Source organism: Cervus canadensis, chromosome 1, assembly GCF_019320065.1.
Source record: "Cervus canadensis isolate Bull #8, Minnesota chromosome 1, ASM1932006v1, whole genome shotgun sequence".
Lineage (NCBI taxonomy): Eukaryota > Metazoa > Chordata > Mammalia > Artiodactyla > Cervidae > Cervus > Cervus canadensis.
Window position 1 is genome coordinate 114,470,802 of NC_057386.1, and position 15,226 is coordinate 114,486,027.

Sequence of the window (15,226 nt, forward strand, 5' to 3'; positions counted from 1 at the left end):
TGTTAGAGTTCAATTTAACATTTTTTTTTAAACATAAGTAAAGGCAGGCATGCAGGAACGAGCCTGGACAGGTTCCCTGATTCACATGCAAAGCCTCCTTGGAGGGGTGCTGCACATTCACTTCTGCTGGATGCTCCCATGTTACGATCCAGAGACTGTGCAAACTCATGATTTTCATCCACAGCTGGGCATGAAGGGCCTTCCATGGAGAAGGTGCAACCTAACTGCTGGAGAACGGCTCAGCTTGGGCATGCGGGTGAGGAGGAACTGATCAGCCCAAACAAGGGACAGTTGTGGGTGCGAGGCCTGAGGAGCCCCAAGTTCTGAACTGTGAGAGAACTGTAAGAGGCCATGGGAGACCGAGGGAGACGGGGGAGGAGCAGAGGCCCTGGCAGCCAGGCCTGGAGCTTGGGTTTTAATCAGTGCTGGACCAGACTGCATGAAGCTAAATCCAGGGTGAGCACCAGAAGCTGCAACCCAGCCCAGCCATACCTCCCGGAATCGCTCCAGCGCCGAGACGAAGGTCCGCTGGTAGAAAAGCAGCTGCAGGCGCTCATGGACGTAATTGTGGCACAGCTCCTCGAAGGTGGCGGCCCGGTCTTTGCCCTGGTGTCGAGGGTTCTGAAAGCCTGGAGAGTCCACCACCATGATGGAGGCCATGGAGAGGTGGTGGGAGGAGAAGGATCTGGGGGGGAAAGGAGAGGGGCCCCAAGAGCACATGGAATCTTAGAGCCCTTCTGGTCCAGGCCCCCCACTCCCTCATCATAGAGATGGAGAAACCAGGGCAGCATGCTGGGCAGGTCTGCAGACCCAGCAGAACCCACTACTTATGGGTTGTGTGACTTTGGGAAAGTTACTTAACCTCTCTGAGCATGGGTTTCCCCCAGTGTTAAATGGTGGGAGGGATGAACAGGAAGACCCAGGGGCTGCAAAGGAACAAAAGGAGCTGAAGAGTGGAACGCGCCTCCCTTGGACACTGCAGGCCATCAGGACACATGCTGTCTCCACCAGGCCGAGACTGGAGAAAATACTTGCTTAAGGCTGCACCACAAATTTGCTGTCACGTTAGGACTAGAGCCTCCTTTTCTTTCTTAGTGACACGTGGCATCAGAAAAACAACTTTGTTCAGTATCTGCCTCGGTTTACAAAGTTCTTTCAAGCTTCACCTCCCTGGATCCTCTTAACAAATCTATGAGGGTGGATCGACAAGGGACTATTCACATCAAAAACAAAGAGTTAAGAGACTCTACAGAGTCACATGTGGGTTCCAACCCTCGCTCAGCCATAGAGGCGCTGTGTGTCTTGGCAGAGTTGCCCAAACTCTCTGAATGTCCGCCGAGGAAGGGCTAACAATGGAGACGAACTCAGAAGGCTGGTGGGAGGGCTGGGTGTGATAAGACATCCATGGCTCTGAATGTGGTAAGCGCTCAGTGGTTTCTGCTGTTATCCCCATCAGCATGAGCAGTTATACGCTTTGGAGAGTCCTAAGTTTGAACTCAAGCGCTTCGCTGTTCTTTGCTAAGGTTTTCCATCTGTAAAATGGGGCCTTATACACACCACACAGACACGCGTGAAGATTAAGTGAGTTAATGTTCAAAAAGCCAGATGCCTGCTGGGTGCTCGTAAATGGCAGGACGAGCGAGTGCTGTCATCACCAATACACCCATTTCCCAGATTCGGGCTCCCAGAACCCCAGAGCCAACCAGGAAGCAGCCACCTGCTTCCTGCAATTCACAGATAAATGCTTCTTCCCCTGAGCACGCACGATCCCCTGGTTTCTAGATAATGTGTCTGTGATCTCAGAGGGTAATTACTCCAGCAGGAAGAGAGGGAGCCGACTCTACGTCCGCAGAGAACCCCAGCTGTGCTGTTGCTACGCACCAGCCTCATCCCTTGAACAGGATGTGGAAGCCTAATTACGCCTCCCGCTTACACGGAGGAGGGGGGGAAGCCCTCATGCAAGCTCTGCATCGGCCCCACTGGAGCTGCTGAGATTTCCCAGGGTTCAGAGCGGCACCCCCCATGACAGAGAACACACGCTCCCAGTAGCAGTACCTGCAGATATCTGCAGTGTTTTATGATCACAATTTAGGAAGAGTTGTTCACAGGCATTTTTTAATTCATCTTTCATTTTGTATTGATTTCCTATTAAATTTATTTTTATTTATTTATTTCTTAGCTGTACCACATGGCATGCAGGATCTTAGTTCTCTGACCAAGGATTGAACTCATGCCCTCTGCAACAGAAGCGCGGATTCTTAACCACTGGACCACCAGGGGAGTCCCTTATTGACTTCTTTCAATCTTTGCAGTGACCCTGGGGAACAGACCTATTGAATATTTCACAGATGCACAAGGGGAGGTCAGAGAGGTGAACTGATTTGCCAAAGTCACACAGCCCATGGGTGGCCAAGGTAGAATTAAAGCCAGCACCATCCAGCTCAAAAACCCACTCTCCAGCTCAACAGAACCCCATTCTGCTAAACTCCCCAGGCTTGGGCTCATTCACGTGCTGCAAAGAGACCACCTCTATACCAGGGCGAAGGCTGCTGTTACCTGTTGATGAGCGAGACCACGGCGGCAAAGACCTCTTGGTACAGGCCGGAGGCCATGCCCTCCACACACTCTACGCCGGTCATCTTGAGCCCTGCAGTGTGGAGGAGAGGAGGGTGGGCATCCCACGGTCAGGACCTTGCCTGGAGCCAGGGACGTCACTGCTGGCCCTAGAGAACCTTCCACCATACACACACATTACCCTGCTGCTGAAATTACTCATGTCTTTAGGATCAAGTTCAAGTGTCTTGTCAGGTCCTCCAGGGTCCTGTGTGACCTGACCCTACCTCTCCTCCACTGTGATCTCCTGGTCATCCCTCAGGGCTCAACCCAATGTCACCTCCTCAGGGAAGCCTGCTGTAACCACTGCCACGAACCCATTAGGCCAATTCTCAGGACTATCTTGCCTTTTTAAAAATAAATTCTTTATTTTTATTTTATGGAGGTAGATGGTGATTGCAGCCATGAGATTAAAAGACGCTTACTCCTTGGAAGGAAAGTTATGACCAATTTAGATAGCATATTAAAAAGCAGAGACATTACTTTGCCAACAAAGGTCCATCTAGTCAAGGCTATGGTTTTTCCAGTGGTCATGTATGGATGTGAGAGTTGGATGGTGAAGAAAGCTGAGCATTGAAAAATTGATGCTTTTGAACTGTGGTGTTGGAGAAGACTCTTGAGAGTCCCTTGGACTGCAAGGAGATCCAACCAGTCCATCCTGAAGGAGATCAGTCCTGGGTGTTCACTGGAAGGACTGACACTGAAGCTGAAACTCCAATACTTTGGCCACCTCATGCGAAGAGTTGACTCATTGGAAAAGACCCTGATGCTGGGAGGGATTGGGGGCAGGAGGAGAAGGGGACGTCAGAGGATGAGATGGCTGGATGGCATCACTGACTTGATGGACATGAGTTTGAGTAAACTCCGGGAGTTGGTGATGAACAGGGAGGCCTGGCGTGCTGTGATTCATGGGGTCGCAAAGAGTCAGACACGACTGAGCGGCTGAACTGAACTGAACTGATGCCCTTTTCACTGCTAAAGACACTGAGGGTCAAATGGCACTGAGTTAGGTTAAGTCTCATGGGGCTACTTGGAAAGTAAATGGTGTTTGCAGACTCCCTTATTATTATCATTGTTATTATTATTATTTTTGGTTGTTACATGCAGCATGTGGGATCTTAGTTCCTTGACCAAGGATCAAACCCATGCCCCCGGTACTGAAAGTAGAGTCTTTACCCATTGAACCACCAGGGACGTCCTCTTGCTTTTTTGAAAAATTTACTTTTCAAACTGAGATACAATTGACATACCAAAAAATCTGTACATTTTTAATCATACATCCTGATAAGTTGGAAGCATAAATTCATGACATCATCACCATAGAAACAACATAAACATAACCATCACATCTGAAAGTTTCTTTCCTCTGTGTGTGTGTGTGTGTGTCTGTGAGAGAGGAAGAGAGAGGAACTTTCAACATAAGATTAACAGATTTTTACACACAGAATACATTACTGTAAACTACAGGCACTCCGATGCACAGTGGAGATATTCATCTACTAACTACTTTATTTGCCTGTCCTCTAGGGTTTTTTCATCTTGACTAAATGAAACTATGTACTCTGTGATCAAAATGTCTCATTTCCCCCTCCCTCTACCCCTGTCCCAGCAACCACCATTCTACTCTGTGTCTCTATAAGTTGGACTATTTTAGATTTCTGATATAAGTAGTATATTATTCAAAAGTAAAAAAAGAAGGACATCCTGCCATTTGCACCAAGACGGATGAACCCGGAGGACGTTGTGCTGAGTGAAGTGAATGAGCCACCAGAGGACACACGGACCCTGGTTTTACGGCACTGGCCACAGCTCATCTTTACTTCCTGGTTATTTTGTTAGTCTGTGTCTCCCACCCCGCCCCCCACTGGGAGCGCCCCAAGGATGGGGACTGATTCTGAGTTTGTTGGCTCCGAATTCCAATTTCTGACACACAATAGTTACTCAGCAAATATCTGTTGTTCCCTCTATTTCTAGGGGGAAATTTGGCAGTTTCATAGCAGAAGCCATAACATGTTCATGCTCTTGGACTTAATAACTTTACCCTTAGGATTTTATTGTAACGAAATATGCAGAGAAACAAAGATTTCTAGGTATATACATTCTCCCAATTGTTCATTAAATTGGCAAAAAATCACTTTTCCAAGACAACTCGAAATCCAACAAATAGCAAATGGGATAGATAAATTGTACTCCAACCATATAATAGAATACTTCAAGTCAAGTCTAGAAGAATATTGAATGAGATGGAAAAGTGCCTGCATATACTGTTAGGAGGAATAAAAAAACTTAGAAAACTATTACAATGGTGGCCTCAATTTTGTATAAACACACACGGGCCCCATTAGCACAGCCAGCCTTGATTAAGGGGCACTGAGCAGAACGGGGTAAGGAGTGGGGCTCACATCTCAAATACTGACCCTTAGGTTTTGGTTCCAGCCATGGAATTAGAAACACAGTTTGCAAATCTGCAGGCCCTAGGGCCTGGAGAAATAGTTTTGCTTGTACATTCCAGGCTACCTGCTGCAGCCCCAAAGCATTTCCCGTCTCTGCTTTAACTCCACCTGCAACCTGGGTCGTTGCTAGGCAACCCACAGCCTCCCAGCATCTCTCTCAAGCCTGCTGGTCCCCTGACTGCTTAACATCTACCCTTGAGACCTCAGCCTGCGAGGCTGACTCAGCTTCACAAAGCAGTGCATACACGTAACTGTGCTTCTGTGTGTGTGGGTGTACATACGTGTGTGCTGTGCGTGTGACAGCGCAGGTGTGTGCACATGGCTGTACATGGTACAAGTGTGTGTCTGTACATGTGCAGCCGTGTTCGAGAGGAGGTGTAACTATTAGGCAGAGCCCAGCTTACACCAGAGCGCAGAACTGGATGGCAGTGAAGTCTATGACATCAGCCTTCAAGCTGAAGTCCCTGGCAGGTGGAGCAGCCCTGTGGATCCAAGGGGCCTCTAACAGATGGTGCTAAAACCACAGTTCAAAACAGTGCTACCCGCTAAGCCCAGACTCTGCAGTCTCCGGAGAGCTCCTCTTGGAGAGTTCTCAGAGATCCCCGGGGCTCTGAGGGGCCCTCTGCCCTCACCTTCTGCAGCTGAAGCATCTGGCCGCCAAGGCTGCAGACCTGGGACTCAGCAGGCCCGCTCGAGCAGGTGCAGTGTAACTGTGCTCCTGCCTGCCCCTCTCCACGTCAGTTCAGAGCACCCCCATTCCTCCAGCTGCTCGGACTCAAGTCCCAGAAGGCGTCCTGGCCCCTTGCTTCTGCCAGGGTTCATGCCAACAGCTCTGACTGTAAACTAGACCTTGAACTGGTCCATCTCCTCCCATCTGGTCCACCCTGCTCTTTGTCCGGCTTCCATTACCTCACCAGGGTGACCTGTATCAGTTTCCACCCACTCCTTGCTCTCCATCCAGGCTGAGCTTCCCGCAGAATAAACTAATCATACCATCCTCCTGCCTGTGCTCCCCCATGGCTTCCCTCAGTCTGAAAAGAAAACCCCATTTATAGACTATTTTGTGAGCTCTCTAACCTTATTTACTGTCCTCAGCTACTGTCCTCCCCTCCAGACCAACCATCCTGGCCTTATTTCTGTTCTGGCAGGTGAGTCTTCCAGCTACAGAGCAGGGGCTCAGCGAAGACCACATCCAGTGGAAACGCCATGGTCCCTTGGCACCATCCTTAATGCCCCCTCTTGGCAGCACAGGGCTCCCCTCCCAGGTTTCAGCAGCCTCTGACCCTAGGACAGAGCACTGTGCAGGAAGGGGCCAAGACCATTTCCAGAGAAGCAGCTTTGTTTGCACCTAGAAGGTCTACTTTATGTAGACCTTGACGAATAAATCCTTGACGAATAGTGAAAGGATGCTGGTGTGTCCCCACAAGGTGGCTCCGCAGGGACCCAGTCCACCCAGGGAGGCTGCGTGTGGTACCTGAACTAGCTGCCTCATCCTCCAGGCTCCGACGGCTCGGCCCAGACGTCACTTGCTCGATGATCTGTCGCAAGTGGTGCTTGAAGGTGGCCGTGTTCAGCTCCTCGTACTCACAGCCCAAGGCCTCTGCTGCGTGGTTGGCCCACTCAAAGCGCATGAACTGCTTCCGGCCCACTGCGCGGGGGACAGAGCAGAGGAGGGCAGTGAGGTCCTGGGCGGGTGATGGGTAGGCATCCAAGAAAACCTCAGAGAATCTCGCTGCCTCCCAGCCTCTGGGCCACCCACCCTCAGCAGGAGCCTGAACAACTGAGGCCTGGGCCCAGCTGATGGCCTCGGACAGGAGCCCGCCTCCCCAAGAGACATGTTTGTCCAACTGCCCTGCCATCTGCATTGTTCACTTTTCCAAAGCAATTAAAAATATCATCCTCTTTATGGGCTATTATAACGCCACTTAACATCAGCAACAAAGTCTATACAACACGGGCAATACTTATATGGTAACGTTAAATGAAAAGGACTAGAAAAAAATCATACTGTAGTATGGCATCAATTGTCTAAATCACTCTAAGCTGCTATACAAATAAGGAAAAGGAGCTATATTCAAACATGAACAATCACAGGGTAGGGGGAGTGTGTATATTTCAAACTTTCTGCAGTGGTTCTGTACTAATTTTGTAATCCAGATTTTAAAAATTAATAATTTATTAAGGCAAACCACAGTTCCACTCTTAAAATAATTTTCTCCCATCTCCTATCTTCCTCTATCTGTGTTTCTTTGAAATAAGAATCACAGCTGCCAACAGAGACTTCTCAATCCATCAGAAAGAGATCATAAGGGTATCATTCTTCAAACAGACATCTTAAAGAATCTGCCTGGTTTAAGAAAAATTTCGAAGTTTGGAAAAAGACTTTATTTGGGGCTTTGACAATATCCACCTGGAGAGGGTTGCCATTTCCTTCTCCAGGGGATCTCCCCCACCCAGGGATTGAACCAAGTCCTCATGCATCACAGGCGGATTCTTTACCAACGGCGCCACCAGGGAAGCCCAAGAAGAAGGAGGGCAGGCCACTGCTTATCAAGGTCCTCCTACACGCCAGTTACTCAGTGCTGATTCTCTCAGGAACATCACTTTATTACCTCCATTTTAGAAATAATTCCCATTTTACATATAATAAAACTGAGATCCAGAGAGGTTACATGGCTAGTAAAAAAGTTCTGCCACTTTAAAAAATGATCAAGAAGGTAAGAACAATGATGGTGATTATGCGGTGAGGATGGTGGAGGGGACAGTGTGATGACGGCGATGACAGTAATGACAGAGGTAACAGTTGCCACTCACTGACCCCATTTAGTTCAACATGTCATCTTTGTTCAGCTCATGGCTCTTGGAGTCAGAACATCTGTCTTAGAGTTCCAGGTGTGACACAGAAAAAAATCAGTACATACAAATTTTAACTACTTATTATTACTGAATCTTCCCAAAAGCAGTATCATCCCTATTTACAGATGAGAAAACTGATTGAGAAAAGTCACCAGAAATCAGGCTAAGTGGAAGAACTATTTCCCCAAAATCAATATGGATTGGAGACCGCCAGGCTCCTCTGTCCATGGGATTTTCCAGGCAAAAATACTGGAGCGGGCAGCCATTCCATTCTCCAGGGGATCTTCCCAACCCAGGGATCAAACCCGTGTTTCCTGCATCACAGGCAGATTCTTTACCATCTGAACCACCAGGAAAGTTCCTTTCAATATCACCTTGAGAATATTACAACCCTAGGTAAGACTTTCTTTGATGTGGAATCACTGATCTTTTCACTTTCCATAAGTACCTAGTGAAAGGAAATGTTATATAGCACTATCTTAAATGAAAACCCATTTTTTGTAGGAGGTCACTGAGAGGATGTGACAGCCGGGTGGCCTGTGAGCTGGCCCTGGGCAAATGGAGGGGCCTCACCCTTTCTCCTGCCCTTGGAATGTCCACCCAACCCCTCCCCACTCCCACAGCAGGGACTGGTACAAGGACACAGCCTTGAGATGGCAGGGTGCTTCTGAGACCGTCCAGAAGGGCTCTGTGACCCAGCCCAGTTCCGGCCTCTCTATAAACTCGTAAGACTCGGGCGGGCAGGGGTGGAGACCCACCCACCACGCAGAGCCCGAGACAAGCCTCATGTGTCAGCTCCTTTGTGTGTCACACCTGCCACCCTCCCATCTGGAAGGGCTGCCTCTTCAGTCTCTCCCTGCCCCTCCACCCAGTGTATGGGGGGCTAGTTCTTGAACCAACACCGCCATCACTTGTCACAAACAGAAGGCAGAAATAAATACAATGTGTGTACAGAAATACCATTAGATTCTAATTAGATACAGCTACCTGGGAGCCTGAGGTCTGCTTTCTCATTGCTAAAAATAATGGAGATTAGCAAGCATTACAGAGAGGAGTTACAGGCTACCAGCCCTGAATGAGACGTCCTCTTCCTGAACACGACTGTCCAGGCGGCCGACGCCCTGCCCCTCTCCTGCCCCATCGCCTCCACGGCCACCCTCTGAAACGGTCTCCGGACCCTGCCCACTGTGACCTGTAGCCTCGCAGAGCTACAAGAGCTCACGAAGGGGCTAAGCGACGGCTGTGTCTGAAAAGAGGAGCCGAAGTGCGCAGAGCAGGACTCTAAGTCCTGCCGGACTTAAGGGGCTTATTTCCAGGCTCCTGCTGGTGAAACCCAGGAGGCACATGTGAGCTTTGCTGGGAAAACACACTTCTGCTTCCAGCCACCTGAAGGCAGGCCAGGCACCAAACCCAACCCCTCCGCCTTTGGGTCCCTCCGCCTTTGTCCAGAGCCGGGTGGAGGCCAGGCCTTCTCAGGGGGGGCTGAGAACCCTGGGCCGGCACCTGTGGCGGCGAGAAGGTGGACTGGACGGGAACACGGGCACCAGAGCAGCCAGGGTCTGCTTATGAGGACACTGAGCCACAGAGAGAGCGACCTTCTGAGGTCTCATGGCTGGTGAGGGGCAGACGTGAGATCTGAACTCCAAGCCTCCTGACTTCAGCTCTCAGTGTGCTAACCCTGGGCCCGTGCAGAGGAGCCTTCTCTCACACTGGGATATTGCTCTGAAACCAGAACAGAGCGAAAAATCAGAGTCAGAGGCTTAAAATTCCCCTTGAGAATCTCTTAAATTGCCCGTAGCGTACAGTACTGCAGCATGTTTCCCCGAGTCCGACGCAGCAAGCCTCCCCTCCAGTGGAACACCAGAGAAGTGGGTGGCTTGCCTTCAGGGTCCGTGACACACAGAAGAATACGTATCGGTCACCGCTGGCCTCACGCCTGCCTGTGCGTGGCCAGATTTACATAAATACAGTGTTGTCTGACGGGACCGCCCACCCTTGAAATAGCTCTGTAGGAAAGAACTACCTGCACGTACCAGTTCTGTAGTCATGCTCAGTGAAAAACGGTCCGTGCATCTCGCCGTGGCCCGGGGGACGCACACCTGGATGTGTCTACACGGAGCGGGGGGACAGCGGAATGGCCCTGGCTCGTCTCCCAGCTGCCTTGGGAGGGGTGCAGGCTGAAGGCCGGTAGGCCTGATTTATAGCAGAGGCCGCCAAGACCCAGAAAGGGGAGCCGCCTTGCCCTGAGTCACAGCCGTAAATGGCTGAGCCGGCGCTTGAGTCTAGGTCCCTGGACCCTCCGGTCGTGGCACAGGCTTAGGGGCAGCTCTGGTACCCCCAGTATCTCACATATCAGACCTGGCTCGAGCACACGCGTGGGCTGTAGGCCAAGTCAAAAGGCAACAGGGACACACTTCAGAAGGCGGCACGTGGGCGGACCAGCGCAGGGCTGCTGCTGCGCCTCCGTCTGCCCCGGGCTTCCTGTGCTTCCTCTGCTGGGGGCCTTCGCACGCACCGGCATTTGCTCAAGCACAGGCTGTGGCTGGACGTGCCACGGAACAGACATCCCCAGCCCTCAACCAGTGACTGGAAGTCTGAAAGTGTTAGCTGCTGAGTTGTGTCCGACTCTTTGTGACCCCATGGACTGTAGCCCGCCAGACTCCTCTGTCCATGGGATTCTGCAGGTAAGAACACTGGAGTGGGTTGCCATGCCCTCCTCCGGGGGATCTTCCTGACTCAGGGACTGAAGGTAAGGTCTTTGGAGAGCAGTTGCTCCGGGGTGTGCGCTATGCTGACCCCCAGAGGCCTCCAGCGGAGTGGAGCCCCAGCTGCCTGCAGAAGTAGCTGGTTTCGGTGACAGGCTCTTACAGGCTGCCTTCCTTCCCCACGCCCCTCCCAGGGCTTCCTAGGATCACCTCTCACGCGAGATTCTAGCCCTTGAATCCTTATCTCAGCAGCTGCACCCATCTACAGTGTTAAGGCTCAGAGACAGCCTCGGACGCTGATCCCACGTAACACAGTTGGTTTGGTTTTTCCTTCAACTGGGCTTCCCTGGTGGCTCAAGTGGTAAAGAATCTGCCTCCAAAGCAGCAGGTAGACCCAGGTTCAATCCCTGGGTTGGGAAGATTCCCTGGAGAAGGAAATGGCTACCCATTCCAGTATCCTTGGCTGGAGAATTCCATGGACAGAGGAGGCTGGTGGGCTACAGTCCATGGGGTCACAAAGTCAAACGCAACTGAGTGACGAACACATACCTCCCTTGAATTATTGAGGCCAAGAGAAGGTTCTCTGAAAGTGAGCCAAATTCCTGGCATGCTGCTCTTTTGGGTGTGTGCCTCTGTCTATCCCTAGAAACCGTCTGCACATATGGGGTGAGGTCTGGCCCCACCCGCCGTGCTACCAAGGGCAGGGCTGAGAGAGAAACTCCCCGCGTGACCGGAGGGCTGTGGAGCAGGACACAGCGGCCGCACGGCCAGGGTCAGAGTTTCCCAAAGGGCCCCTCAGGGCAGGTGTTCCCTGGGGAGAAATGGATGCTGTGTGCGATCACTTTGCCCATTGTTTGGTAACACAAGTTTCTTAACTGCAGGACATCTCAGAGCCTTTAAGGAGTATGGTATGATGCTCCAAGAAGGGGACGTTCTGTGTAGATCGATGTGGCCTGGGAATGCTTTTAGACCAAGATGGTCGAACGTCCCCTGAGACACCAGTTTAGGAAACAGTGGCTTAGCTGAAAGAGTCCTCCGTTAACCAGGTGACCCTGGGCAAATCATTGTACCTGAGCCACTCACCCAAGATCACTGCTGAGAAGAGGCAGGCTAGGGTTTGAAGATGAGAATGAACAAAGGGAAATGAAAGAAAAGAGAAAAAAGGACGGAGTGAGGGAGAGTGATGGAACTGCAGTCTCTGAGATGCTGAGATCCACCTGCAAAGGCAGGTTTTCCTGTTTATGCTCAATACAAAAAAAGGAAAAAATGACGAGACCATCTTTCCCATGTGCACTCCCAGTTCAATTGCTATCAATTACTGTGGCCTCCTGCATTTATTGACGACCAAGTGACTTTTCCGCTGAGTCACTGGCCATTACATGACCTATCTATTATGCTGGTGCATCCGGCTCACATGTCCTCACACAGAGGTTTACAGTTTGGAGGTCTGTGAAGGAGGAGGCCACCTGCAGGGAAGAGATAAGCCTGAAAGGCTGTGGGTGCCCCGAGAAAAGGCGATGTTCCAGAAACAGACTGCTGGGGTTCAAATCACACCTCCGCTGGCCAAAGCCAGGTGATGTTGGGGAAACCCTGTCACCTCTTTGAGCCTCAGTTTCCTCCTCTGTGAAATGGGCATCTACCCCCAGGGCATTCTTGTGAAGGGTTAGTGCAGTTACAGGTGCAGATCGCTAAGCGCTGGATCTGCGGGATAAATGTCAACCTTTGTAATCATGACCAAACGCTGAGATTTCTGCCCAGGGATATCAGGTCAAGTTCAATTGTTGGGATCCTGGAAAATGGGGCTGTGTTAGAGGCCAGAACTTCAAGGCTCCTCCTGGGTGTTAGGTTTCCTACCTGTTCCTGCTGTCCCTGGGTGCCACGCAGCCCCAGAAACCTGGACAGACCTTAGAGAAGGTCATCTGTCCCTCTGCACAGTGAGTGAGCCCCGTAAGGCCTGGTCAACAAGCCGTCAATAAATTGCTGCTGAGTTGTTCAGAATCCACCATCAACCGGAAAGACAATGCTCTGGCGTTGTCTGGAAAGACAATGCTCCGGATGCTCTGGCGTTCAGGACAAAGATGGCTTGTGGATAAATCAGCAGCGGCAGCATCTGCTTAAACCAAGCAAAATGGGCCACTCTTCTGCAAGACTGCCCAGTACCATGAGTCTGCTGCTGTGCATCAGGAGTTGACAGGAGAAAGGAAGCAAGGGTAGGGCCTCCTGGACTAACTGATCAAGCAGCTGGTGGGGAAAGACTGGCGTGGCATCTTTGGGGTGGTGGGCGGTCACAGGAAGAACCAGAGCCTGGCAGTTTTAGACCGGGCTGCGAGATCTCAAGCAGGACATCGGAGCCTCAGTTTCCACATCCGTACAGTGGGGTGGCTCCTCTCCCAGTGGGTCACTATAAGTATGAAACAAGACACTGGATGTGACGCTGCCTGGGAGTGTCCCCAGGGCAGCTGATCCGAGCTGAGAAGCAGTCATCAGGGAGACCTCGGTGGAAGGCATCACTCATCACCTGGGGGAACTGCAGGAGCAATGGCTTGAGGGATGGGACCAGTAGCCAGTGAGTGGCTGACCAGTAGCCTGAGGCCACACAGTTTAAGCCAGGATTAAACCTGGCCCTGGCTGGCCCTCAGTCCAATGCTCTTTCTACATTCTGGGGTCCCTCAGCAAGGCAGGCTGAGCAGGGGTCCCTCAACTTATCACACTGTCTCCTTTGAAGCTGGAGTCCAAGGGAAGCCCAGAAAATCAGTGGGTGTTTTCAGAGTACTCAGCACATGCCTGGTGCTGCGCTAAGTGCTTAATCTCATCAGGGCAAGAACCACATGAAAAGGTGTGATTACTAATCCCATGTGTATTGATGACACCACGGACCACGCAGCAAAACACAGCATGAAGAATGGGGGGAGCGTCAAAGACAGAACTCCTTGGTCCCAAATTGGGCTCCTCCCCTTTCCAAGTTAGGACCTTCGATAACTTCCTTTGCCTTTCTGAGCCTCCACTGACTCACCCATAAAAAGGGTGTAATTCTCCATATCGGGTTCAGTTCAGTCGTGTCCGACTCTTTGCGACCCCAGAGACCACAGCACGCCAGGCTTCCCTGTCCATCACCAGATCCCAGAACTTGCTCAAACTCATGTCCACTGAGTTGGTGATGCCATCCAACCATCCCATCCTCTGTCATCCCCTTCTCCTCCTGCCTTCAATCCTTCCCAGCATCAGGGTCTTTTCCAGTGAGTCGGCTCTTCGCATCAGGTGGCCAAAGTACTGGAGCTTCCGCTTGTCACCATATTGGGTTACAAGGATTAAATGGAATAACCACGCAAAGCACTTAAGTCCTGCCTGGCAGAGAGCAGACTCAGCAAATAGTGACAGGTAATAATTCCATCATCATCGTCATCATTGCTGTCACCAGTACTCCTATGCTCTGACTCTGAAGGGTGAGACGTGCTTTTATGATGGGAGTCCTCACTGAGCCATAGCTCGCTGGAGTCTCTGATGAGCAAGGCTAAAAGAGATCCCAGAGAGTGTCTACACACCCTCATTGGGCAAGTCCTTTCCCCTCCCTGAGCCTCAGTTTCTTCATCTGTAAAGTGGGGTAACGGTGCCTACTCCATGGGATCATTGAGACGAACAAAGCTCTTAGCATAGGACCTGCCCTGTGTAAGCACCGGATAAAGGTCAGCTGCTGTTATTACTTATTGGAAACAGAGGGCATAAAGAGGGGACCGGCTTTCGCAGGGCCAAGCTGAAGCCGGTCCCTCGGGGGTTCCAGCTGCTCACACCTCCCTCCAAAAGCCTGGGGCTGGCGGCAGGAATGCCTTCTAGCATCAGCCACTTCAGGGGTTTGTGGCTTTTTAAAATATAATTGTTTACATCCCACAGCAGCCATCCCAGCTTAATGAATGAATTCAATATGCTCAGAAAACGCAGAATAAATCCTTGCCTGTGGCCCAGAATAGGCCGGGCTGCGGCAGCTGTCGGGCAGGGAGCCAAGCCACCAGCTGGGGCCTGTGGCAGAGGACGGGTGGGGGCAGGACAGGGCCCGGGGGTACCGGCCTCGGGGGTGCAGGGCTGTGCTGGGGCCGTGTGGTAAACGTCTCTCGATCCCAGAGCACCAGTGCCGGGGTCTGAGGCTGGCGCCTGGCTGATGGGGACACAGAAGCCCCAGGCCTTGCTCAAGGGGCCACCACACCTCTGCTCACAAGGGCTCTTCTGTCTGACTCATCCTCCCTGACTCCCTCTCAGTTTGGGAGATTTGGTTCAGGGTCCCAGGTCCTAGGACCCCTTGGGGGGGCGGACCCTGATGAACTTTGGATGTCTCCTGTCTAGAACTTTCTCCTGGCATCTCCAATGCGCCTGTCTGGGTCTCCCTCCTTGGATCAGAGGGAAATTGTGTCCTGGAAAGTGAGGATGGTGGTGCCGAGCTGTCCAAGGCACAGAGAAGACAGGAGGGGAGGGGAGGAGGGAGCAGTGCAGAGAGAGGAAGGGAAGAAGTGGAGGGGGGAGGGGGAGCGTGGGGGAGGAGGGGGAGCGTGGGGGAAGGGGGAGCATGGGGGAGGAGGGGAAGGATGGGGGAAGGGGAGCAACACGAAC

At 51.5% G+C, this 15,226-nt stretch overlaps 1 protein-coding gene across 6 annotated transcripts in view; it reads right to left on the reverse strand.

Moving 5' to 3' along the window:
* Positions 1-15,226, reverse strand: part of MYO18B (myosin XVIIIB) — a 221,557-nt gene that overhangs the window by 157,093 nt on the left and 49,238 nt on the right. For all 6 annotated transcript variants that reach the window (XM_043438083.1, XM_043438087.1, XM_043438081.1 and 3 more), the window contains exons 13-15: positions 6,541-6,714; positions 2,557-2,647; positions 493-685 (exon numbers count right to left, since the gene is read on the reverse strand). In XM_043438083.1, the coding sequence (XP_043294018.1) occupies positions 493-685; positions 2,557-2,647; positions 6,541-6,714 (458 nt within the window). The remainder of the gene's footprint in view (positions 1-492; positions 686-2,556; positions 2,648-6,540; positions 6,715-15,226) is intronic.